Source organism: Eumetopias jubatus, unplaced genomic scaffold (assembly GCF_037043125.1).
Source record: "Eumetopias jubatus isolate StellerSeaLion01/CBP00866 unplaced genomic scaffold, mEumJub1_p1.0 scaffold_5, whole genome shotgun sequence".
Classification (NCBI taxonomy): domain Eukaryota; kingdom Metazoa; phylum Chordata; class Mammalia; order Carnivora; family Otariidae; genus Eumetopias; species Eumetopias jubatus.
The window spans coordinates 128,367,889-128,395,045 of NW_028274811.1; the positions used below are offsets into that span (position 1 = coordinate 128,367,889).

A 27,157-nucleotide genomic window follows, 5' to 3' on the forward strand; every position below is an offset into this window, starting at 1 on the left:
CTCTCTCATCACCTAAAACAGAATGGATCATTAAACAAAAGCAGTCCTAGGAAGATCATTAAGTCAAGTTATGATCCCTCTCATTCTACAGCAACTGGCTGCCCTTTTAATGATTGCAGCAGCTGTGGAGGCTAAGCACAGGGACCACAGGGCTGGTATATGGCATACAGGAGAGCATCTCAGCAAGGAAAGCCACATGGGGCCACCTGGTCGGGAGCAACAAGGTAGAGGAAGACTCTGTGGAATTAGATTCTTCAAATTGGTGGCTGTGGAGCACAAGCAAATGAGAATGACTCAGAAACTTTCCCTCTGCTCATGCAGAGAATTCAGTCATCTGTTATATTTGCCCTCTGAATGTGTCACACACACATCATATCTGGATGCTTCTCATCACCCATTACCTTGAAGGCTTAGTTGAGAAATGCACATGCATAATGACACAGCTGTCCCCGGCTTTCAGATGGCCAAGGAGTGGTATCTGTGCTTGGCCTTGATATCCCATCAGTGCCCAACCAGAGAGTTGTGCCTCTGGAAGGCGTGATGACCCAACCCCCACAGACTGCTCTGGATACTCGTTGGCTTCTCTTCCCGGAGGTCTGGGGTCCTATCAGGCACAATGTTGAAGTGGATAAATGCATATTCCAAAATCCAGTGGGAGAAGGGCTGGGGCAGACAGCAGGACCCTGCATGGCCTGCAATGTTCACTGTCAGGTGGTAATGTAGACCCAAGAACAGAAGAGGAGTGACCAAGCTAGAGGTAGATGGAGACAGGGAAACACAGGAGGACAATTTCTGGCTTCATTATTTCTGAAAGGCCAAAATAAGAAGGAACATGTAAATTCTAAGTTCTCCAACTTGATGACATCCTTTTAAACAGCCTGAGAACTTCAGACCATTTCCCCTAAGTCATCCGGAGATGTGATGGCAAGGAAGAGATGAGCAAAAATCCAAGCTTTGGGGTTTCTTTCTTGGGGGGAAGGGGTGGACTTATTTTCATTTCTGTCATGTATCTTAAAATGAAACATCTCCCTTTTTCTTTAAGCAATTTCAAGGTATGGTAAGGACTGAGCTAAGATCCAGAACTCCAACTCCTAGTTCAAGTATTATTGATTTATTCAATCACTATGAATAGTCAAAAGCTTAATTTTGTTCAGTTCTTAATTTAGTCTCCCAAGATGTATTCCATAGAGCAGCAGCATTCCTTAAAATGTTAAAAGATGACTCTAGAAATAGCAGTATTGTGGTTAACAAGTTTACAAAATGTTAGACTGAACAAAGTCAAGCAGTTCTCTTTAAGGCCAGGTAATTATTATAACAGCTAACTTTCACTGAACATCTTCTACATGCTAGGAGCTATGTAAACACTTAAGTTCTATTGTATTGTCTTTACAAAACTTTCATAGATAGGCACTGTTATTATCCCGGAGAGAAACTCTAACTAACCCTCTAACAGAATGGAGATATCTTGGTCAATGGATGGGGTCAAGATTCCAGAAAATGTTGGATGGGCAAGTTTTTAGTAGGGGTCCAAACCAGGACTGCCTAGTTATGACATTTATCCTATTGACACATATGTTCAGCCAACTAATACTGGAAAACAGCTTTGTGTTCTAGTTTGTGTTTTTAATTGGCTTGGTAGCTCTACAAGTTGAGTATGTAGACTGGAAAGAGCAATAAGAGTAATAGAGAGAAGATTAAGACTGACGATGTTCTTCAGTGATGGAGAAGCAAATTCCACACCTGGAGAGGGAATAGTAAGGCAGAGGGTGAAAGAAGAAAGGAGGAAAGGGGACATGAGGCAACAAGCTAATTGTCCCTCATCTCTTAATTCAATCTTTAAACCAGAGTTAATACATGACTCAGATCAAGTGGATCAGGATTTCTGAAAAGTCATGGACTCAAATAAAGTTGACCTTGCAATGAGTAAAAAGACCTTTTATGCCAAAGGAGCATCTAAACAAGCTGGATGTAAAGGATGAGGGTCCTACTTCAGAGACCAGTCTGTTCCAAGCACATCAGCAACCAAACCAGGTAATAAAAGATCTACTGATGTAATGCTTTTCTAACTAGCACTCAATGTGAAATATGATGACTTTGATAAATAATAGTAATAAATGTAGCAAAGCTTCATCTACCCAGCTTCATCAAAGAAAAAAAGATGTTTCATATAAGCAAAGTTTCCAGGTTCTTAAATGTTTTTTCTCTAAGTATCAAAATTTTTAAATATAAACACCGTTGATGGAAGTATTCTTGGGGGAAGCCACATACATTCTAAATTAGCTACATACATTCCTGCCTTGATAGCACAAGTATGCTGCATGTGATATTAACTTATTATGATTCTCCATATGTAAGGCTATGACAATAGGCAGTCCAGTAGCCTTCATTGCTATTAAAAAGTGCACTGGGCTCTTTATACAATTCTGACACCAGACTTGTATGTTCCTAGATATTCTCACTTCTTCCTTGTTGACTCTTCATTATTAGCCACACTCCCAAATGAACTCTATGCCCTACTCTTTACAAAATTTCTTGGATTCTCTGAGCATGCCATGAGGTACATTTACACATTAGCCCCTGGGCTTGGAATTCCCTCCCCATGGGCCTTGTCTCATCCAAAGCAAACTGCTCCTCAACTTTGCTGGATATTCTCAGGTTACCCCCTCCAGATCCACTTCCACCCTTCTTCAACTAGCTCTGAGCTCTGGGAGGCTGACATATATGGACAACTCACCTGGGTCCCCTTGTCCCCAGGCTTCTGGTTGGTTCAGCAGATGAGAGGGTGGAAGGAGATAAAGGTCAGGAGAACAGGGGCTGCACTCCTCCACCAGATGTCACAGGTGGCTTTCCCCAACTGCCACAAGACTCATGGGTGCTAGTAACCTCCCCCTCCTCTTGGTCTAGGGGTTGTAACAGCTTCCCAGATTTGCAGGCCTTGCAGTTCTTTGCCATTTTCTGTTGATCTTCCTTAATTCCACACATAACTTTATAATCGTCCCTTCACTGAGGTCTCTTTCATTTCCTTTCAATGTGTCTTTTATTTCCTCCCAGGATCCTGATGGACACATCAACCTTCTGTGAGGCACTCAAACTTGTTCTTGCTATATCTTTCCCTGAACCATCCAATTCCTCCTTTCTTCCACAAGTGCACCTAATGCAAACTTGTATTATCTCACTGACCAGTCTGTTTTACACTTTTGCATGCCTCCATACTCTGATATTCCACAAGCTATTTGAAGCACAAACCATATGGTAGGTATCTTAGTTTCCCTGGGATCTAGCCCTGCATCTAACACAGAGACTGCACTCACTGGAGTTGACTCCACTGTCACCTGTCACTACCTGCTACTTTCACTGTGCCTCTCTTGATGCCATCTTTCACACACACACACACACACACACACACACACACAAAACTAAATATTATCTCCCTCACAAGAAACTTAATTCCCTACACATTTTGAACACTGTTTATTGAAGAAATTAAGGAATTACTGGAAATTTTCAGGTGTGATAATAGCATTACAGTTCTGTTTTTTAAAAAGAGAGTTCCGGTAGTGGTAGAGTAGTTTGTATCAGATTAACATTTCAAAAAACAATTATACTCTCTGAACAAAAATTTTTAAGAAGAACTAATCGAAGACACTGGGAAGTGATCAAAAAGAGGCAGAAAATATAGGAGATTTGATCCTTGGATAAAGGGACCATATTTCATGAGAACTAAATGTATATGAGTATCCTCTAAGGGTACTCCTTGTCCAGGAGACATGGGGTAGCTAGGATTCAAGCAGAAAGTCAAAGCCTTCTTGGCTTTAGAGGTCAGAGGATGTAGTTCAGAGATGATCCTGAAGACATACAATGAGGGAGTAAATACTGGGAAGAAGAGAGCCACAGAGAAGGGAGCACTCAAATCAATTCATAAATTCTGCTGTCCTTAGTTGATTCCTAAACTGTACACACAGAGGAAAGACACCAAGAAATCCAGTAGAAAGCAAGATATGGAAAGCTGAAGATGCTAAGGAACATTTAAATTGCTGCCTTCTGCCCAGAAGAGTGTTAGGAGTTTGTAACCTGGCAAATATCTTAGGCTTTCTAGTAAAACCTTATATGGGCCACACCTTGGAAGTAGTCTATACCAAGAGACTAAGGATTCATCCTAAAACTAAAAGCAAACCAAAGAAAGCAAAGTTACCTTAATAAAAAATAAAACCAAGCTTCCAAAAGTTCAAAGTAATTAGTAATTTCACTCCCTGCTGGAACAAAAATTACTCTTCAGAGGAACATAGCTGAATACAGTCTTTATAATATATCATCCACAACATACATTACAAACTCAAAAAATACTAGACATTCAGGAGCAGGAGAGATGATCTATAGTCAAGAAAATAGTGAATAAAAAATGACCCTGAAATGATCCAAATGTTGAAATTAATAGATAAGAACCTTAAAGCAGCTATTATAAATATGTTCAAAGACTTAAAGAAAAAGATGACCACAAAGAATGATCAAATACAGAATCAGCAGAGAAATGGAAGCTTTAAAAAAGAACAAGTGGATATTCTAGAACTGAAAAGTGCAATATTGAAAAAAGAAATATTCACTGGTTAAGTTTAAAAGCAGAGTGAGTCCATGATCAAAAAGATGTATCAACAATAAATATCTCAATTTAAAGAACAGAAACAATACAAAGTCAATATACAAAAAACAACTTCATTTCTATATTTTACCAGCAAAAAATTGAAAATTTTATTTGTATTCTGCTTACAACAGCTTCAGAAGACATAAAATTATTAGCAATAAATTTAATCAAACATATGCAGAACCTCCACACAGAAAACTACAAACATTACTGAGAAAAATTAAAGACAACTCAAATAAATGGAGAGATATACCATGTTCATGGATTGGAGATTTAAGGTTTTTAACATGTCAGTTCTTCCCCAAATTAGTCTACAGATCAATCCAATCCAAATCAAAAAATCCCAGAAGTTTTTTTGTAGAAATTGACAAGTTGATTCTAAAATGTATATAGAAAAAGGAAAGAACTTGGAACATGCAAAACTTCCTTGAAAGAGAAAGGCAAATTAGAGGACTTTCAGATTTCAAGATCTACTGCAAAGCCACAGTATTCGATACAGTATAGAATTGTTATACAGACAAATAGAATAATGAAACAGAATAAAGAGTCCAAAATCCACACTTACATCGTTACCTGAATTTTGACTAAATCATTTTAGCAATTCACAATGGGAAAAACAGAATCTTTTAAACACATTGTGATGGGACAAATTGATAAAAAATACAGGAAAAAACTAAAATTTGATTTCTATTTCTCAGCATATACAAAAATTCATTTGAGATGGATCACAGATCTCAACATAAAAGCTAAAACTATAAAGCTCTAAAAGAAAACAGAATATCTTTGTGTCTTTGGGATTAGCAAGTTTTTCTTAAAGAGAATACAAAAAAAGCACTAACCATAAAAAAAAAGACTTCATTGATATAAAAAACTCTGCCATCAAAAAGTGTCATTAAAGATATGAAAAAGTGAAAAACTGAGAGAAAATATTTATTATACATATAACTGACTTATATTCAGAATATTTAAAAAGAACTTTTCAAGTCAATAACAAGAGATAAATAACTCCATTTAAAATTGGGCAAAATACTTCAGCAAACAGATCACAAAAATGAAGTAAGCCAACAAGCACATGAAAAGAGGTTCAAAATCACTAGTCACCAGGAGAATGCAATTTAAAACCACAATGAGGTACCATTCTACCTCCATCAGATTAACTAAAAGTAAAAAGCTGACAACACCAAATGTAGATGAGATTGTAGAACAACTGTAACTATCATACATTGCTGGTGGGAATTTAAAATAATATTACTTTGGCAGTTTCTTAAAAAGTTAAATATACACCTATGTTATGACCCAGCAATTTCATTCCTAGATATTTAGCCAATAAAAATTAAAGCCTAAGTCCCCAAAGGGACTTATACACGAATGTTAATTGCAGTCTTAGTCATAATAGTCCCAACCTGGGAAAAAAAAAAAAAGTCCATCAACAGGAGAATAAGTTATAAAATTATGGTATACAATAAAACATTACTCATAAATTTTAAAAAGAGAAAAATGAACTAATACATAAGACATCATGCAAAATCTCAAAAACAGCATATGAGTGAAAGAAGCCAGACACATAGTATATTCTTGAGAAAAGGAACAAAGCAAGAGGCATCACACTTTCTGATTTCAAAACATATTACAAAGCTATAGTAATCAAAACAGTATGGTACTAGCATAAAAATAGACACATAAACCAATAGAACAGAATCAAGAGCCCAAAAATAAACCCACACATATATGATTAATTAATCCTTGACAAGGGAAGCAAGAATACATAATGAGAAGGGTAGTCTCTTTAATAAATGGTGTTGGGAAAACTGGATATCTACATGTAAAAGAATGAAATTGAACCTCTATCTTACAACACTCACAAAAATTAACTAAAAATGGATTAAAGTCTTAAACAGGAGGCTGAAACTAGAAAACTACCTGGAGAAAACATAGGGAAAAGTTCCCTGGACATTGGTCTTGGCAATGATTTTTTGGGTATGACACCAAAAGCATAAGCAGCAAAAGCAAAAATAAACAAGTGGAAGCATATCACACTAAAAAGCTTCTGCACAGCAAAGGAAACATCAACCAAAAGGCAACATGTGGAAGGGGAGAAAATATTGGCAAACCATTTATCCGTTAAGGGGTTAATATTCAATCTACATAAGGAACTCATACAACTCAACAGCAAATAGTAATAATCCAATTTATAAATGAACAAAGGACCTGAATAGACATTTTTTGCCAAAGGGTTCATACAGATGGCCAACAGGTACATGAAAAGGCGCTCAACATCACTAATCATTGGGGGAATGTTAAGTCAAAACCACAATGAGATATCACTTCACACTTCTTAGGATGGTTATTATTTAAAAACAGGAAACAAAACAGGGCGCCTGGATGGCACAGTCGGTTAAGCATCCAACTCTTGATTTCAGCTCAAGTTGTGATCTCAGGGTCCTGGGATCAAGCCTCGTGTCAAGCTCCATGCTCAGCAAGGAGTCTGCTTGAGGATTCTCTCTCTCACTCTGCATCTCCCCCAGCTTGCTCTCTCTCTCTCTTTCAAATAAATAAATAAATCTTTTTTAAAAATTTTTAAAACAAAACAAAAATCAAGAGATAATAACTGTTGGCGAAAATATGGAGAAAAGGGAACACTTGGGCACCATAGGTAGGAATGTAAATTGGCACAGTCATTATGGAAAACAGTATGGAGATTCCTCAAAAAGTTAAAAATAAAACTACCATATGATCCAGCAATCCCACTTCTGGGTAGGTGTCTGAAGGAAATGAAATCAGTATCTTGAAGAGATACCTGCAACCCCATGTTCACTGCAGCATTATTCACAATAGCCAAGACACAAAAAAAAATCTAAGTATCCATCAATAAATTAATAGATAAAGTAACTGGTAGATATACAATGGAACATTATCCAACCATAAAAAAAAAGGAAATCCTACCATTTGTGACAATAGAGATGAACGTAGAGGGCATTATGCTAAGCAAAATAAACCAGACAGAAAAAGACAAATGCTCTATGATCTCACCTATAAGTGGAATCTAAGAAAGTCAAATTCATAGAAACCAAGAGTGGAATGGTGATTGCCAGGGGCTGGGGGTGGGAGAAACGGGGAGATGTTAGTCAAAGAGTACAAACTTACAGTTGTAAGATGAGTAAGTTCTAGGGATCGAATGTATAACATGGTGACTGTAGTTAACAATACTGTATTGTATACTTGTAAAAAAAAGAGTCTTATCTTTTAGATACAAACCAAAATATTTACAGATGAAATAAGGATACCTTAGATTTACTTCAAAATTATCAGGTGTTGGGGGTAAAGGCGGCCAAGTTTATAGATGAAATTAGACTGAGTTGGTAATTATTGAAGCTGAGTGATGGGGACATGGAGCTTCACTATACCATGCTCTCTCTTTTTGTATATATTTGAAATTTCCCACAATAAAAAGTTTTCTTTATTAATCAATTCCCTAAATGAACAACTCAAGCCAGGAGAATAGTGGAAATTTTCCACAGTTGGTGCTATTAGAACATATGAAAATACATAACAATCAGGTCAACATTCATGCTTTGTCCAGCCTACTTCTGCCATCAATCAAAAATTTTTAAATTTTTTTAAAGATTTTAACTTATTCATTTAAGAGAGAGAAAGCATGAGCAAGAGGGAGAACACGAGCAGGGGGAGGGGGAGAAGCAGACTCCCCTGCTAAGTAGGGAGCCCGACGTGGGACTTGATCCCAGGATTCTGGGATCATGACCTGAGCCGAAGGCAGTCGTTTAACCAACTGAGCCACCCAGTTGCCCCAAATTTTTTTAATTTTTAAATCAATGATTTTTAAAAAGACATTTATAGATCTTAAATATCAACCTAAAAGAGTAGAGCAATGCACCAAATGATCAACACTCTCTCAGTCCCATTTGGAATCCATCATAATGAAGTTATCTAAATCATTCTGGAACACATTTTAAGACAGCCTTTGGAAACTATGCAAATAATGAGTTTCATATGCTTACTAACTACCAGGAAAAATAGTCATCCCTTGTAATTATCCTGAAAGTATGCCTTCAGGTCTACAGTTGGAGAATTCAGTTAAGTCTTCAAATTTCAAGAAATGCCCCATAGTCTTCACAAGGTTGACTCATGCTACATCTTATACATTTTGAAGAGGTTGGTCTTTTTAAGTCTATCTCATTAAGAAAATTGTTTCATTCCCTTGGGCAATTAAAAGAATCTCTATTTCTTTTTAAAAACATGTAGAGCTAACATACTCTGCTAATGTGAGGAAACTCGATACTCTTAAGAAAGTTACCAAAACAGAGTATTCTAGATGCAGATGTGTCATGATTCTGATTCATGGCTAGCCCCAATATTTTGAAAGGCAGAATAACACTGAGCTCAATAAATATATTGGCCACGATAGAAGAAACTCGTGGGTATAGCCCAAAAGAATCAGAGAATTACAAAATTCCACAAATCGAAGGGAATTTAGAGTTCATACAGTCCAACCAGCATATCATTACAGGAGAAACTGAAGCCCATAACAGTTGCCTGAGTCACTCAAAGTCACACAGATATCAGGACAGAACTACAACCAGAACTCAAGTCTCCTAACTCCAAACCAGCACCTTCATCATCAGTGTTAACTTGCTTATCAAGCAAGGCACCTCCCCAAGGGTCGAATTCTCATGCCAGGATAGAGCACCAAGGATATCAGCCTCTTCTTTCAAAGACTAATATAACTTCTCTAACATGAGATTTCCAAGATGCCATCTACATATCAGGAGGAAGAAAAAAAGAATGCAAAAGTTTATCCTAGCAAGCATATTTTTAATTGTCAGGAAAATAGGATCAAAGGAAGAAAAAAAGGGTAATATTAGATATCAGATCATTAAAGTCAGGTCTTGCTGCTATAAGAAAAAGGAAGAAGAAAAGAAAAATTGTAAATTGACATAAAGCAGAAAAAAGAGCTTAGCCTTGTTAAGTCCACTGTTCATAAAGCCAATCCATCATCATTTAAGAACCTGCTATGTTATTTTAAGAACTGAGACATGGAATTTAAAGGTGGGGGTTGGGGGGGGAATCCTAATTAGAGACTCTATTCTCAAAGAACTGAGATGTCAAAAATCTTCTGTCAAATATCATTGTCATCTGACACAAGGACCCTCCCTCACTCCCAGGGCATAATGAATGCATTAAGGAGGTTGGCAGTCAGCTCACATTCTTCCTCTCCACCCACGTTATTGCATTCATACTGGGCCATTTCAATGTCCCTGTGCATTATTCATTCATTCAACACCATAGCCTCTTGGTTGCCTGACTGCCATTATTTGGCAAATTTCATCTTCCCTCAATTTCAACTCACTCTCATGCACACACTCTAGACCAAGGCCTCTCAGTCTTTACTGGGCATACAGGTCACACAGGCACCTCATTCAAATGCAGATTATGACTCAGTAGGTCTAAGGAATGAGGCACCAAGAGTCCTCCTTTCTACAATCTCCCAGTTGATTCTAATGTAGCTGCTCCAGAGACCACCCTTTGAGTAGCAAGACCCTAGACCTTATCATCACCTGCTCTACTTTCAAAATCCTTGACAATCTCTTTTTGACTACAATCTCCTATTTCCTTCTGCATGTAGAACAAGTTCTTTGAATTCAAACTTCCATCCTCCTTGACTCCCCTCTCTGCTTTGTCCAGCCAAGCGCCGGAATGGAGCAATTCCCAATAAAAGGATGAGGCAGGCAGACACCATGTTATTCAGGCAGAGGTGCCAGTGGGAAATTGGAAGGGGGGCCTGCCACTCAGGAGAAAGGTTGCAATTGGAGATATAAATTTAGGTGCTATCCACATAGAGGTGAACATCCCGCCCAGACAAGTGGATGGGCTGCCCAGAAACAGTGTTTAGAGAGAAAAAGGCCAAGGGAAGAACCCTGGGAAACACCAATATTTGTGGAGCGAGTGGGAAAGAGGATTCATGAAAGGGCACTAGGAAGGACTGCAGTGTAGGCAGAGAACTTGGAGACAGAAGCGTCTTGGCAGCCAAGGGAGGGGCAAATTTCAACACAGAAAGAGACCTTTCCAAACTACTCCTCTGTGAAATCCCTCCGGTCAAGCCAGGTTATTTTGCTCACTATTCCCTAAATGCGTCTAATGGCATTCTTACTTCTGAGCTTAGATTCACTTAGCCTCACTTAGGAGGCTCATTTGTACCCATCTCTTCTTGCCTGTCCTTCCAGAGCCACCCACACAGATGCTGAATTGTCCTCGCAGGACCTGACACAAGGCCTTGACCAAAGGAAGGACTTGGTAAATTCAAACAACAACCATCTCCAGGCTTAACTATATGCATGGTGATGCATGGGGTCAAGCAGTCAGCAGGAATACATGTGCATCTAGAGAGCCGAGGAACTGTATCTGAAATCTGTTCTCCCCAGAAATTCTTTTCTTTTTTTAATTAACATTTTCTTCTTTTTTTTAAGATTTTATTTATTTGAAAGAGAGACAGAGACAGTGAGAGAGAGCACCACAAGCGGGAAGGAGAGGGAGAAGCAGGCTCCCCACTGAGCAGGGAGCCTGACTCCACTCGGACTCGATCCCAGGACCCTGGGATCATAACCTGAGCCGAAGGCAGATGCTTAACCAACTGAGCCACCCAGGTGCCCCTCCCCAAGAAATTCTTGGACATAGGTTTGACATTAAATATGTCACTGCTGAGTACAGAAAAGGAAAAATGTCCTAAAATTGCAATGCATGCAATTTGTATGGCAACAGTGGGCAAGTTAGGGTGCCAATCTGACACGGGGCCACTTACTAATAGAGAAATTAAATCTTTAAGATCTTTACGATGGGCTGGAAACACAGCCATCTGGCTTCGGTGAGTCAGTAATTATCTCTCATTGAGAGAACAGGAAAAGGAAAGAATAAAGGAAATAATTATTAAAGATCCCCCAATTTAGGCCAATTGTCAAATTATTATACAAAAAAAAAGAAAAGAAAAGAAAATCCTCAGTTCGCCTCCTCCCTACCTCCAATTACAGCCTGTAGGAGCAAGATTTTTAAGAACTTTGCAAAATGAAGCAAGCTCACTCCGGGGCGGGGGCAAAAATCAGGAGACAAATACTAATCCAAAATAATTTCCTCCAGCTTGAGCTACTTTCAGATTTCATGCCTGGGAAGAGGATCAGGCCCCTGGCAACATATTATTCTAGTTCCTCTCCCTTAACAATTGGCCGGCCCCCAGAAAGGATGTCACCTCCAACTACTGCTGCACGCTGCTTGCAGGACTATGGGATGTCCCGCCCTCGGCTGCCGGCCTCTTTTCTTTGGACACTATCACTCGAAGCCCTTAAGCTTATAAAACCCCTTTACAATCATTTTCCATAACTTCCAAGAGCAACTCGGTGCGGTTTTCTCCATTTCACAGATCAAAGTCTCTGGCACACAAGGTGGCATGCCCCGAGGTCATCAATTGTTTTAATGCCCATTAATTAATATTTATTGAACCACTGCCTCGGGCTCTTCCACCGCATCCACCCACACGGACAGCAGCATCACCGGCCAGGCCTTATGAACCAGAGCTCTACCCTTGGACTTTAAAACCCTGCGGCTGCCTTCAGCATCAAACACCAGGATCCTGCGTTAGTGCACTGGCCCACGAATCTGGCCAGGGCCCATCTGCCCCGCTTCTCCCAAGCCGGAAGGCTGGACACGTGGGCATTTGCTTCTGATTCCTGTCACTTTATGCGAAATGCAGAGTCTTCTTGCTGCTGCTCTATCAGTAAAGTGCAAAGCTTCGTGTCGGGGAGCTGAAGACCTGTTCCAGCCAGGGGGTGATCTAACTAAAGCCAGGCTTCCCGAGCAGAGCTCTTAGAGAAAGAATGAATCCTGGCCTATGGGAGACTCTTTCACCTCCTCCTCCTGACAGCAAAATACCACCGTTAGGCTCGTTTACTGTACACCCTCCTTTTCTAGGTTCTTCCTATAAATGCGATATCCTGGTGATGCTAATCTATTGAACCCCAATATCTTTGTGTAAATGAGTTCCTCACCATGTGGAAAAAGAGGGAGGCTGAGACGCTGAGCCTCCAGGAGCACCAGGGGAGAAAAGAAAAAATAAATAAATCAGAGCTTTCCTCCTCGACAGTTTTGCTGTGGGCTCCTTCACTGGCACCAATGGGAATGAGTATAATCGTTCAAGCTGATGCATATTCTCGTTGCAAGCCCAAATGGTAATGTAGCCACAGTCCATATTTTAAGTGATCTGACTATTCTAAAAAGAACTTGGATTGTGTTTTCACTGTGAAGAATTTGGCCAAATGTGCTAAAATGCCCTCTACTCCATGCAGAAAAAAAAAAAAAGTAAAACAGCGCAGCCTTTCAGTTGTGAAACGTATTTCCCCACTGCATTGCTATTTTATTCATGCATATTTGAGTATATTGTCGCCATTATTGCAAAATATCTTTCTAACTGAAATTATATCACTGTACATAATGGAAATTAAAAAACAGTGATTGTCTTTCAAAAGGTCAGTGAAACCTACTGCTTGGAAAAGTCCTTTTTCATAGGTACTGTGGTTCTTCCTTTTTCAAACATTTTCACATTGCACCTGTTCAGTACTATTTTTGCAATTAATAAATCCACACCTGCCAATTTGTGAAAACTCACAAGCAAATGGATAATGGTTTACAATCAAACAAAAAGCACTTCAGTTGGGAGGTTCCCAAGTTTTTAAAATATTCTAATTTGGCACAACTAAAGCTACTTAAAAGTTATAGGAATAAGCAATTTCAAAGCAATTCTCCTATTTCAAGAAAAGGAAAGTGACTATTTTTTAGATTTCAGTGCATCTTTATTTAAATGTGCTTTGAAAGCCAACTGGTATTTCTTTAGCTAGCACAAAGAATGGCTTTTAATAAGCCACTCCTTTTGCAGTGCCACTGTCTGCCTGATTACATTTTCCTAATAAAACTAATCTTATTAATATGTTGGCATGTGAACTCATTATTCTTCTGTTGTTAAAAGCCAACTTATGGTTCACTTTTACTCTTTCAAATACAATTAGCAAAGCTCTCCAGTGCCTGAAAGGGCCTTTTCATTTGGACAAATTATTCCCCGGCTGGCTTTAAAGAAAAGGGGTGAGGACAAAAAGGGGAGATGGCCGGTGGGTGGGGGATGGGGTGAGAGGGGAGGTCCTCCTCTATTCTGATGCATCTCTGGCAGACACAAAAGCAGACACAAAATATGCACCATCTCACCAGAAGTGGGGCAAATACGGCTTGCATCCATCAGCTGCATTTTATTCTTCCATGACTTTTACTGAAGAGCTAAATTTTAAAACTCTCAGTAAGAGTATACAGAGTCCATTAAATGATATTATGTAAGGCAAGAGGGGATGAAGTGCCTGGCCAAGATTTTATTGATGATCTGATAACTTTTCAACTGATGTCACCTCCCACACTGTTCCTGTGCAAAACCAGTGTCAAAATACCAGCTGGTTTAGACAGCTTTACTGCTAGGCCATCCCCTCATTGAAGGAAATGAGAGTGGTGTTTTCCAACATTTCGGGCTTTCCAAAATGTAATGTGTGGCCTATCTAAACAATGATTTATTAAACCTGTCTCTGTTCAAATACCTTGGCTGGATACATCGGCTGCTCCGCAGGCTCCCATTTCATTCTGGAGTGTCAGTGGGAAACGTGGGAGAGAGACAATGCCCAAATAAACATCCCACCTCCCTAACAATACTGCTGGGCATCAAACGCTGCCGGAATATTTGTTTAATTAGTTAAATTTTCAACTCTTAAATAAGGAGAAAAAACAAGCTATGGGTGGCCCGCTAACCTCAAACGAGCAAATATTCAAGGTTATAAAATCACCCCCTGCTCAGAATACCTGGTTAGAAATAAAAACAGCATTTACCAAATTCTACCCCAAGTCAAGAACAGAGGTGGCATTAAGAAGCATGAAACTGAATTTGAAAGCCAAAGCACTAAGGATGCAGCATTATTTCATAAAAAAAAAAAAAAAATGGACTCTACACGTTCTTTATAACTAGAACACCTTTTTGTAATAACAAAAAGCCATTTCTGAGGTTCACTGGAGAAAGACTAAAAAACAGTTCTGATCCATTCTTAAAAACCAGGCTCCAATTGTGTCTTTGCAAAAGTACACTCGCAGCTCTATCTTTGCTAAGGCAAATTGAACCCAGAACACTGCAATTCCTTATGGATGCAAAAGTGAGTTTTGCATATTCAAACACATGCCATAGAACGATGACTATTTCAAAGCTGAAGAAAAGTTGGTCCTTTGTTCTTAAAAACTGGAGTAATGAAAATCTCCGAGACTCTTCTGATGTAAGGTTACAAGCAGCAGAATAGTACATTGTAATAAGTCTCCTAAAATGGGGGGGGGGGGGCAAGGGGGCCTTGTGATGATTGTTACACTGTGATTTTTCAGTAAAGGATATGTACATTCCATACCCAGATAAGGACAATGAAATGCAGCCTCTAAGTTAAGACCAAAGTCAGAAAAACATTTTCAATATGTAATAACAGAAACCTGGGAATGGGAAAGCTCCTTGAGGTGGTAGCCCAAATCTCTGGTTTTATAATAGAGGAAGCCCCAAGAGGTGAAGGGACCTGGCCAAGGACTTTCTCAGCCCAAGTCCACTGCCCTAGTCCACGGTCAGGAAGTCTGCCTTCTCTCCTACAGCTCTTTCCCAGCTGGATTGCATTTGGCTCTAGAATAATGCTGTCTGCAATAGTGGAGATTAGTAGGGGTTGGATCACATTCAGAGGAGACAGTCTCTGCTTTGGAAGGTAACTGAGCCCCACATTGGGGCCCTCTTAATATCTTCAAATGTTTTTTAACTTTTTTTTCTGAAGTATTTTGTTTACAATAAAAGAGTCCTAACAGATTCTAGAAAGGGTTTTAAATTGCTACCACTGCACTATGATAAATTACAAATAACCGGCCAGGGCACAAACAGCTCCCATTATTTTTATTTAAATATCCTTTTTTTTTTTTTTTAAGATTCTGTTTATTTATTTGACAGAGAGAGACAGAGCAAGAGAGGGGACACGAGCAGGGGGAGTGGGAGAGGGAGAAGCAGGCTTCCCACTAAGCAGGGAGCCTGACGTGGGGCTTGATCCCAGGATCCTGGATCAAGACCTGAGCGGAAGGCAGACACTTAATGACTGAGCCACCCAGGCGCCCCTAAATATCCCATCCTTTAACCTTAAACTGAGTCAACTTGGCTGTTAAAAAAAAATCTGCTTTAAAACCTTAACTTCTACTTGGACTGGCAACAGGATCCCTAGATGATGTTCCTGTATATGTACAAAAAAATCATTTTTCAAGTGAAGCTGGTATATAAGCTATATAAGAGGAGTTTAGCCCTAGACATAAAGTAAAATAAAAAAAGACAGTCTTCATACACTAGTATAACAAACCTGTAAAAGAACAACCCTTTTCTTAGTATTACTGTTAATGTATGTTGCTTGTGTATAATTGCTTTTAAAGAATCACAGAAGGCAGACATGTCTGTGAGGGTGAAAAAGTGAGCAATAAGCTATTAAGTCAAGAAAAAGTAGTCACTAGAAGGGAACGAAAACCAAATAGGAATTTCTAAAGGAGCTACAGCATTTGGAACCAAAAGAAACAGGGTCGATCCCTCTCTCAAACACACACAACTCTCTTCCTTGCTCTGAATATAATGAGATTAACCTCCCACACCTGTCACTACCAAAAAACAAACAAACATACAAAACAAGATGGCATTGCCATCTTTGAATATTTGCATTGTCCTGAGATTCAACAATCCAGGGAAACTTCTGGTAAAACACACATTCCCTCCAAAATTCCTACCAAGAAAACAATAAAAGAAATTCTTTAGGTATAAACTTGTAAGTGGAAAGGGTATGGGAAGGAAATAGTAGATGAGAAATGTCAACAAAATTTTGGAAGCTGGAAAGGGGTAACCGACACAATGGACCCAAGAAACTAAAACTAGACTGTGCACAGGAACAGGGCGGGCGGGGGTCCAATAAAAAAGAATTCTCAAGGGGCACCTGGGTGGCTCAGTCATTAAGCGTTCGCCTTCGGCTCAGGTCATGGTCCCAGGGTCCTGGGATCGAGCCCCACATCGGGCTCCTTGCTCCACAGGAGGCCTGCTTCTCCCTCTCCCACTCCCCCTGCTTGTGTTCCCTCTCTCGCTGTCAAATAAATAAATAAAATCTTTAAAAAAAAAATTCTCGTAAAGAAGTTCTAGAATTGGAGACACTATTTACCTCTGGAGGCAGGGATGCCATGCAGTTGAAAATGGTGGGATTAGTTGAAAGTCTGTATACAGATCATTTCAACTCAAATGCAGCTCCCTGCCCCTCCCCGCCCCCACCCCCGCCCCCAGCCACTGCCACACCTTACCCAGAGAAGAAATTTCCCCTTTCCATCCAGACAGAAAACAGGAGGTTTATTGGCTAAAAGTGTTGACACAAAAAAGATCTGAACAGGAAGGTATCAGGCACAGGTGGAGCTCAGATAAAGCATAAAACTGAAGATCAGGTTTAAGTGAAAAGTCTACAATCCTAAAGGTGAGGCTTCCACACCATGTTCTCCGAGAATGTAGGGAAGGCTTACAACTCTCAAGAAGGGATTTGGAGGAGAATTCTCTAATGAACCCGATAAGCCTAAGAGAAACAATCTCCAGCTAATCATATTCGAGATAACCCTTTGAAAAAACTAGCTCAATACCTTATTTCCCTACAATAAAATCTACCTCTAAACAAGTTCCCATGTACACAGAGCTTCTAGATAGCCTCTTTCATGGATCACCCTTAAATATAAATAGCTAAGGGTTACCAATAGTTTAAGAAAACCTTGTAATATAAAAGAAAGAAATCAAAAGTGATATTTTTAAAAGGAACTCGAAATAAGCAATGAAAAAGTAAAAGAAAACCTACAAAAAACACCTTGTCTCAACAAAAGTAAGATACCAGAATTGTAAAAAGCATCTTTGTTTTATGTTCCCTTAGAAAAAATTCTACTTACTAAATTGTGACAGTCCACCAATTATAAAATGGATCCCAACTTCAGATAAGTTAAAATGTGAAATAAATGTAATCTAGAACTGGTGAAAGGGTATATGCAGAAAGATAAGATATTGAATCCAAGAAACATTGTCAGGGTACTATTTTTTAGAAAGAGAATAAGAGAGAGCTCTTGGAAATTAAAAATATGATAGCAGAATTTAAAAATTCAATGGACACTTTGGAAGATGTAGTTGAAACAGTCTCTCAGAACAGAAAAGAAAAGGCCAAGTAGGAAAATGGGAGAAAAAAATGAAGAATCAACTGAAAAGGGCCAACATCCAACTTTAAAATTTCTGGAAAGAGCAAAGTGACCAGCGCAAAGATTTTAAAAGACCCACACCAAGACACATCATTGTGAAAAACTGGAGCCCCAGTGAGCCAATTGTCTGCCTGTGGCCTCCAATTCATTTCCCTCCCTGCATCTGCTTTGCTCTGCTCTACATCATAGGAGGATGAGTCTTCCAGGCTGCATTTCCTTGTCAGCAGACTTCTGGTTGGTTCAGCCAACAGGAAACACTGGTGGAAGAGTCAGGAAGAAGAGAAAAGCCGAGACATTACTTCCTCTCTCTCACCTCGTCTTAGGAAGCATCCCTGGCAGAAGATGCATTTCTTCCATGCATCTAGCTCTTATGAGCAGCCCTAACTCTTTGGTCCTGGTAAAACTGTTTCTTTCCTGGTCCTTCTAGCTCTGGAAGTGGTAATAGCTTTTGCTGTTGCTAATTTCTGGCTTGCCTTACTATTCTATTTGGCATTTCAGCTTTTCTTACACCTTACAGTTAGCTTCTCCTATTAAATTCCTTCTGCTGAATTACCTAGTTTTTCCTGACTAGACCCTGATTAAGCAATCAACAATAGAGAGAAAACACTAAAGGCTTCTAGAGAGAGAGAGAAAAAAAAGTGACATGAAAAAGATAATCAGAATGGTAATACAAAAAGCTGCAAAACAATAGAGCAATGACATCAAAATTGAGGGAAAATTAATCTTCAAGCTAAAATTTTATACCCAGCTAAATAATCGATTATATATAAAAATAAAACAAAATGTTTTCTAATATTCAAAGTCTCAAAAGATTTTCCACTCGTATCATCTTCTTCAAAATTAAGGTGAAATTCAACTAAGAAGGAGATTTGATATCCAAGAAAAAGGGGAACTAATACAAGAGAAAACTGAAGGACATTTCCAGGTTGATACTAAAGGAAGCAATTACTCTAAACTGGAACAGGAACAAAAAGCTGAAGAAGAAAAATCATTAACATCATTCTAGGGAATGAGAATGACATAATGAGAACTACATGGAAGCAAATAGAAAAACAAAGAAATTATTAAATTCAGAGAAAAAAGCCTACACAGGAGAGGAAATGTAATCATAAAACACCACATGGTTCTGCTATGTGGTTCATTATATATATGGTCATAATAATAATAGCTCTGAATGTGGTGGGGGTACTTTTCTTCAAATTTTACTTTGTGAATGTACCTTTAACTAAAAACTATGTTATAAAATATTGGGAGGATGGAGGAAAAGGAAGTACTTGTAGAGAAAGTGTGTAAAGGAGCTAAATCTCTTTCCATTTTAGAAAAAAAAATGAGATGATACCAGATTTTACATATCAAAAACAGCAGCATAAATAAGCTATTTTAGAAATATAGAGGGAAACAGCAGAAAAAGCCCATAAAAACATTAAGGATTATTGCCTCTAAGGAATGGGAGTCAGGAGCAGAGAAGAACAAGACACTGCTGTCTGTCCATAACTCTTACAGTACCATAAATTTATTTTTAATTCCATCTGGTTCTTTCTTTCGTTGATTGTATTCAATCTAGAAAGTCATGTATTATTTTGGTTTCAACAACAACAACAACAACATCAGGGGAAGACGAACTTCACCCAAAGGCAGAGCCAACTATTTATGAAGCCAGCCAGTGAATGGGCCTCAGAAGTGCCAAACACAATAGGGAGAATGGGGCAAGGCCAAGACTGGGATTTACACGGCTGAGAAGTCAGACAGGCTGCCAGAGGGGAAAGGAGGTCTCCAGCACCGGCTCAGTCTAAACTGAGAAATAGTAGCAAGGGTAAATTTAAGTCTACCTCTTAAAGACATAATGTGAAAACACTAGGAACTGGAAAGACTAGACTGACTCTCTAGTCCAAAATGAAGGAAGGAAAGAATGACCTGGTATCTCTTTCATCTCAGCAATAAAACTAATGGTTTTAGAATTTAAGATTAGGAAATCCTCCAGCATTTAGGTGTTTCTTCATTTTCTTCCAGGGGAATGAGTTTTCAATGCAGCTGTGTGTGCACAACGTTGTACCCTATCCGTAAGAAAAAATACAGCTTCAGACAATAACCGGGCAAATGGTAGGCTGACTAGCCATGGGGTCTAGTTCAATGATTCTTACTTCTTTGTGACACTGACCCCATTAAGAATCAGGTGAAAGATACTGGCCTCTCTCTCCAGAAATATACACGTTCGTTTACACACAAAAGTGTGTACATAATTAAAAAGAGTTAATGAACACTAAGTCAAGAGACCATTATCCACTTAAAGAGGTCATGGAAACTTGGATGAATTGGGAAGGAGCTTCCTCCTAAAGAACTAAGCGAACCCACTCCACTGTGGTTGACTTTATTCCCCTAGGACCATGGGTATTTTCACATATGCACCACATACGGTCTGCTACAAGATAAATTGTCCACATCTCTGTGAGTACTGTCAGTATATGCAAATGTCCTACACTGAGGTGCATAATGTTTTATATCCATGCTGGCATAGAAATGTGGCTCTTGTGGGCTTCCAGAGCTCATGGCCATGGATAGACCTGCTTAAGCATTTTTAGGTGATGAGGATCTCACCCCGGATTGGACCACTGCATGCTCACAAATCCAGCTCACAGCCATGCTCTCTGGAGCACTCAATGAACAGTATCTCATGATCTATAAAATAATAATTTACACTTCAGAAGAAAACAGGTTGCTGCAGATGAAGAAGAGACAGAGTTCTGGCCAGATTTCATCAAGCGTGTAAAAGAGCAAAGAGAAACTGGTATCTTAAAAGTGTGTATTTGATCAGGCAGGGTGCAGGAAAAGGAAGGAAGGACTTCAGCCTGTGTTGCCTGCCAGGCTCACTTGCAGGGCCCGAGACATTTAATCTTCAGGTCACGGGCTCAACCCCATATTGGGTGTGTTGTTAATAGAAAGGTCAGACTAATGACATTGAAGCAGGAGTCAGGGGATGCAACTAATCCTGGCTCGGCCACCACACAGCACATTCTAAAACAAAATACCAGAGCTCTAGAACTGGAACCACTCACATGGCAAAGGCCAAACACCCATTAAGATGCCCTGGAGTGAGAGCCACTGCCCATGTAGGCAACACAATAAAAACCAGCAGAGAAGGCCAGGCAGGCACTTTGCAAACACTTGTCCTAGCCACGCTGGGAGCCCATCTGATACCTGAGGGCCTCTCCCAGTGGGGTTTTACTTCTAATTTGAGATTTCTGATGACTCCCAGAGGGTCTTCAGAATTCCCATTATGAAAACTATCCCCATTACTATCCCCCAATACCATTTCCCACAGTATAAGTGACACTGAACTCCTCGCTTTGTGGACCTAACAAGGTCTAGGATTCCATCACCACTCAACATTGTTATATTGAGTGCAGCGTCCTAGTTATATTTGGAAAGGCCACCTCACCTGCCTGGGCCTCAGTTTCTACCTTTCTATCACTGTGCTGGGAATGGGTTGGATTTGATGTCCTCTGGTTCAATAATAACTAAAACAATAAGCCTGATAATAAAAGTTCATGTTTATTGGCTGTTTCCTTTGTACCAAGCATACAAGGGGAAGCAAGAATGAACAGAAACAGACATAGTTCCTCCTCTCACAGAGTTTACTGTCTGGTAGAAGAGGCCAGATTTAATTAGAAAATCCCACACACAGCTAAAGGCTATGACGGGAAGGATCAGGGTGCCTTAAGACAGTCTGGAGTGTCAGGAAAGACACGTCCTAAGAAGGTGGCGCCTGAGTTGAGAGCTGAAGGGTAGGTAGGAGTACCGGATACCGTAGGCATGCAGGAGCATCATGTACAATGGTCTCGAGTGTAAGAAACAAAAGTAAAAGAAATAACAGCTATCATCCATTGTATTCAATATGTATTCAATATGTATTGAATTCAATTGTATTCAATATGCAAAGGTATTCAATAATACAATTCATTGTATTCAATATGCCACAATGCCTGGCATTGTGTTAAATATTATTTACATATGATTCTTGAGTTCTTTCAATAGCCTTGTCAGTTAAAAATTATTTTCCCCATTTTATAGTCAGTAAACTAAGGCACAGAGCTTCCCAGGAATGTGCCCAAGATAAGAACAGTAAGAGGCAGCACCAGGTCTATGAAACCCCAGCCTACATATTTTAACCATAGGCTACACTGTCTGCAGCAATGGCTCCTGGGTCCTCCTAGAACACAGTGTATCAGAATGGAATAGGTCTCCACCGGGTTCACTAGTAAGAGGACAAATGTACTTTAAAAAAAATATTTTTAGGGGCACCTGGGTGGCGTACTCGGTTAAGTGGCCGACTCTTGACTTTGGCTCAGGTCATGATCTTAGGGTGGTGTGATCAAGCCCCACATTATAGGGTTCTGCGCTCAGCAGAGAGTCTGCTTTGGGATTTCTTTCCCTCTCCCTCTGCCCCCACCTCCACTCGCACAAGCACTTGCTCTCACTCTCGCTCTCTCCAAAATAAATAATCTTTTAAAAATATATATTTTGTATTACCCATAGCAATGGTGGAAACATCATCATAAAGACACATATACTAATAACCAGACCATTACAGTACATGCAACACATACAGTCCCAATGAAAGCCCAGCCCTAAGCAGTCTGATTTTCTATCATGCCACACACACGCACCTGCCAAACTACCCACCAAAGATAAAGGAAACAGGAGTAGATACTTGACCCAGAGATGCTAACGTACAGGCTGCCAATAGCCCTTGAGATGGCACAGCTGAAGAAGCTGCACCCAGGCAAACATGCATAGGTTCAACCGTAATCTTATTCTCCAAAATATGACCTGGGAAACGGAAAAGCTCAAAGTCTTGAAGAGTAGAGAGAGCAGAGTTATGCCTGGAGTGCAGACATTGTTAAAATTAGAAAAATCTAGTAATAGAAGTGGTTAAAAGTTACAAACTTTCAGGTATAAGATAAATAAATTCTGGAAATTTAATGTAAAGTGTGATGACTATAATTAATACTGTATTGTATATTGGAAAGTCACAAAGATAGTAGATCATAAAACTTCTCATCACCAGAAAAAAAATTTTGTGACTATGCAAGGTGATGGATGTTAAGTAAACTAACTGTGGTAAGCATTTTGCCACATATGCATATATCAAATATGAAACTTATATGATGTTATATATCAATTATATCTCAATAATACTGAAAAAGAGAAAAATCTGGTAATACAACTTAGTACATTATAACAGAATTAAAAAAAACCCATCTGATTATCTCAGCAAATGTAGAAAAGGCATTTGATGAAATTCAAACACCCCAACCTACACAGGTGATAAAATTGCATGGAACTTAATCTGCACACTCTATACTACACGCACACACACATACACAGGAATAAGGTCAGTGCATTGTGTCAGTGTCAATATCTGTATTGTGATCTTACACATAATTTCCAAAATGTAACCAGTGGGGGAAATTGGGCAATGTATACAAGTGATCTCTCTGTACTGCATCTTAAAACTGCACTTATCTCAATTAAAAAATCAACTTTAAAAAGACAGTGCAAGAGGTGGAGACGGAGGAAAAAAGGGAGAGATGAAGGAAAAGATCGATTTTATGGAAACAAAATAGCATTAATCCATCAAAATTTGATAAACTGAAAACATAAAATACTAATTTTATTTTAATAATCATACCCCCTCCAACTTCCCAATGTTTCAGTATAGGCTATCAAAGTTTAAAGTTTCACATTTTTGCATTTTGAGATCACAACATTTCCAAGGCTGCTGCCTACATACTGAATATGATGAAAGCAGCACTCACACGTATGACAGAGGGTCAGGGATATATTACAATTTACAGTGCCTACAATAAAAAACCTGTGTCTGTCGCTTTTCCCTAACGTCCATTATATAAACTCCAATGCTTGTTATGCTACCTTTGTTTCAGTTATTCTAATAAAAGATATAGTTTTGCCCAAACAAAACAAAACCTCATCAACAAAGAATAGAAAGGAACTTCCATAATCTAATAAGGACTTTCCCCCAAACCCCACACTAAACATTATGCATAAATGATGATTGGAACAGATAGGAAACCGTTATGTGTTCTTCATATTAAAGTTAAGAATAAGGCAAGGATGCTCACTATCACTGCTTTTATTCAATACGGTACTGGGATCCTAGCCAATGCCATTAAAAGTTTTAATGTAATTAGTTATACTTAATTTAATTTAATATGCTTAATTTAATGAAGTATACTTTTAATTAAGCATACATAGGAGAAGAATTGAAAAGAAACAAAACTGTCACTATTCACAAGTCATGTGATTGTTTAAAAAAATGAGTGGTGAATTTTAGAACTAATAAGAGTCCACCAAAGTTGCTGGATTTGAAATCAACAGCAGAGGCTGAAGAGCCCATGATGAGTGTCATGAACTGAAGTTCTAAGTAAGCAGATAAGACAACCCATTGGTACAAAGAAGAAAAGTAGAAAGACTTAGGAAAGAGCTGAGCCCTAGAATGAAGACCACCAAGCCTCGCTAGCTGTGTTAAGTGTCTCCTACAGCATTAGATCAAGTTCTAGCACCTGTGAGTCCCAGCTAGAGCAGCTCCTGGGTCTTTGGCTCCCACATCTCCCTCTTCCACAATACTCACCACAACTACCTGTCCACACTAACTAGATGGCACTGAGAAGAGCCCAACTAAACACGCATAAAATATGATGGGGCGCATGGGTGGCTCAGTCAGTTTAGCATCTGATGCTGGAATTCGGCTCAGGTCATGATCTCAGGATTGTGGGATCCAGCCCCGCGCCAGGCTCTGCGCTCAGCAGGGAGTCTGCTTGAGATTCTCTCTCTCCCTCTTCCTCTGCCCCTCCCCCCTAAAAATAAATCAATAAATCTTTAAAAAAATACATAAAATATAAAAAAGTAGACACATGTTCAGAATTGAAATAAATTATTATGAGTTCTAATTTCTACTTAACATTATAATTTGTATATTGTATTTGTATAATTGTAATCTACAACCACAACTAATCTCTAAAGCACTAGCACTTGGTTTGGAATATATTATAGATCTTTCTAGTAGGTACAAAGGTACACATTTCTTTTGCCCAAGAAGTATCATTATGTGGGACAGTCTCTATTGTGATACCTGAACTTCAACAGCTTCAGGTAAAAGGCCAAATAAAAATGCTCAGTGCCTTTACATTCTTTCCTATTCCTGAGGCAAAGGATTTGGATGATGACAATACTATCATAGGTTTCCTCAAACCTGGGCTCTACTGCAGAAGCTCCACTTCCTTCATAATTCAGAACCCACTGTCCAATATGGTAGCCACTAGTCACACATGGCTACTGAGCATTCGAAGGGAATTAAGATATGCTGTAAAGGGTAAAATACACACTGGATTTCAAAGACTTTACACAATAAAAAGAATATATAATCTCATCCATAGTTTTTACATTGATTCAATGTTGAAAGAACATTTTCTATGTGAGTTAAATAAAATGTATTATTCAAATTAATTTCACCTGGTTATTTTAACTTTTCAAAAATGTAGCTACTAGAAATTTTAAATTACATTTAAATTACATATGTGGCTCACATTTGCAACTCACATATATATATATCTACTGGACAGTACTGATTTAGAAAGTCAAAAGGTATTTTAAATGATATGTGTATTATATATAACACTTAAAACATGAATAAATATGTTTATAAGACCCTTTATATGTCTTTTGATAGCAAATTCTTATAAAGCCAGGAGTAATATAACAATAGTATAAAAGAGGCGTCCCTTATGGAGCTCCAACTTTTTGACTGGGATAATACTAAATGCTTCAGATAGATTCTCCATAATCCTCCCAACAGGGAGGAGTAGTTTGGACCAGGGAGACTGTGTAATTTGCCCTAGATCACACAGCTAAGAAGTGTTAGCTTCAGGCTCTGAATGTAGGTCTGTCTGGGGCCAATGTCTGTACCCTGCAGTACTTCAACTAAAGAAACTGAGAGAGGCCCTGTTTGGAAGTGCCCAAGTGAAGCTGGTCTTACGAAGACAGTCATTATCCACTTCGGGCAAGAACAATCCAAAGCGCTATATCTCCTGTTAAGAAGGTGTCTCTTTTCTGCCTTGGACACTGTGGAGTGAACAGTGTTGAAAACCAGCACAGGCACCCAATCGGTTTGAGGAATCCATGGCTCACCCAGCTCTGAGAACGAATCTACAGGAATGATGCAGAGTTTTGAGGAACCAGAGGTGGCAGAACAAGGGTGCCAAGTGAGGTGTGGCCAGCCGGCTTCGGTGCCACCTCTCAGATGAGCGACTCTGCTCGGTCCTTAGCATGGCCAAAGCTCCTGACCCTCGTCCTCTCTTGGAAAATGCATCAGTAACAACAGCACTGAGGAGCAGGAAGCTCTAGAAGCCCCAAGGGAAATGACACTGCCACAGGAGACGGGGCAGACTTGCCAAAAAGATTGTCATAAGGAAGAGATTTCTAAAACCCAAAATATCTCCTGCCATTGGGCTTTGGAAAAATTCAGCATGCAAAACTTGGGCACTCCATCATCCATCTTCCCCCCACAACACGCTCCCAGTCAAATAGGTGCCGGAAGTCTACCAACATCTGTTCAGCATTACCACAAGTACCCACAAAAAGCAATTTTCCTTCCTGCAGCAGTTGGAAAAGTGGAGTGGGGGGTGATTGGGGGGTGGAAGCGGGCCAGAAAAAAAAAAACAGAGAAAGCTCAGTGACATTCAGACACGAACCTAGGAATTTCTGAATGGTTCAGAATGGGACACTGTCACCTCTGATTTAATTAGAAGACTGTTTTCGGGATGCAGAAGGCCTAGGCCCATAATCAAGCACTTACGTAATCCTCCTCATTGAGTCCTTGTTTCTCAACAGAACTTTTCACCTCCATGGAAAACTTCTCAAATTCAGGCTTCACTGTCCTCAGTAGAGTGATTGTTTGGAGGGATGAGTATGCTTGCTTAGCTTCAAAGTCATGTTTGTCTCCTCTCTTCCACGAGCCATCTCCTACAGAGAAATAAAAATATTTATAATTCCAAGGCAGTCACCATAAAGGGACCATTCTCCCCCCTTCGACTGCAGCGTGTCACTACGTGTTACTTTTGGCAGCTGGGGCAGACGGTATTGTCATAGTCA

The 27,157-nt window shown here is 39.4% G+C and overlaps 1 protein-coding gene across 2 annotated transcripts in view; it reads right to left on the bottom strand.

The window, feature by feature from the left end:
• NPR3 (natriuretic peptide receptor 3) overlaps window positions 1–27,157 on the bottom strand; it is a 63,656-nt gene that overhangs the window by 15,325 nt on the left and 21,174 nt on the right. For both annotated transcript variants that reach the window (XM_028098077.2, XM_028098076.2), the window contains exon 3: window positions 26,862–27,028. In XM_028098077.2, the coding sequence (XP_027953878.1) occupies window positions 26,862–27,028 (167 nt within the window). The remainder of the gene's footprint in view (window positions 1–26,861; window positions 27,029–27,157) is intronic.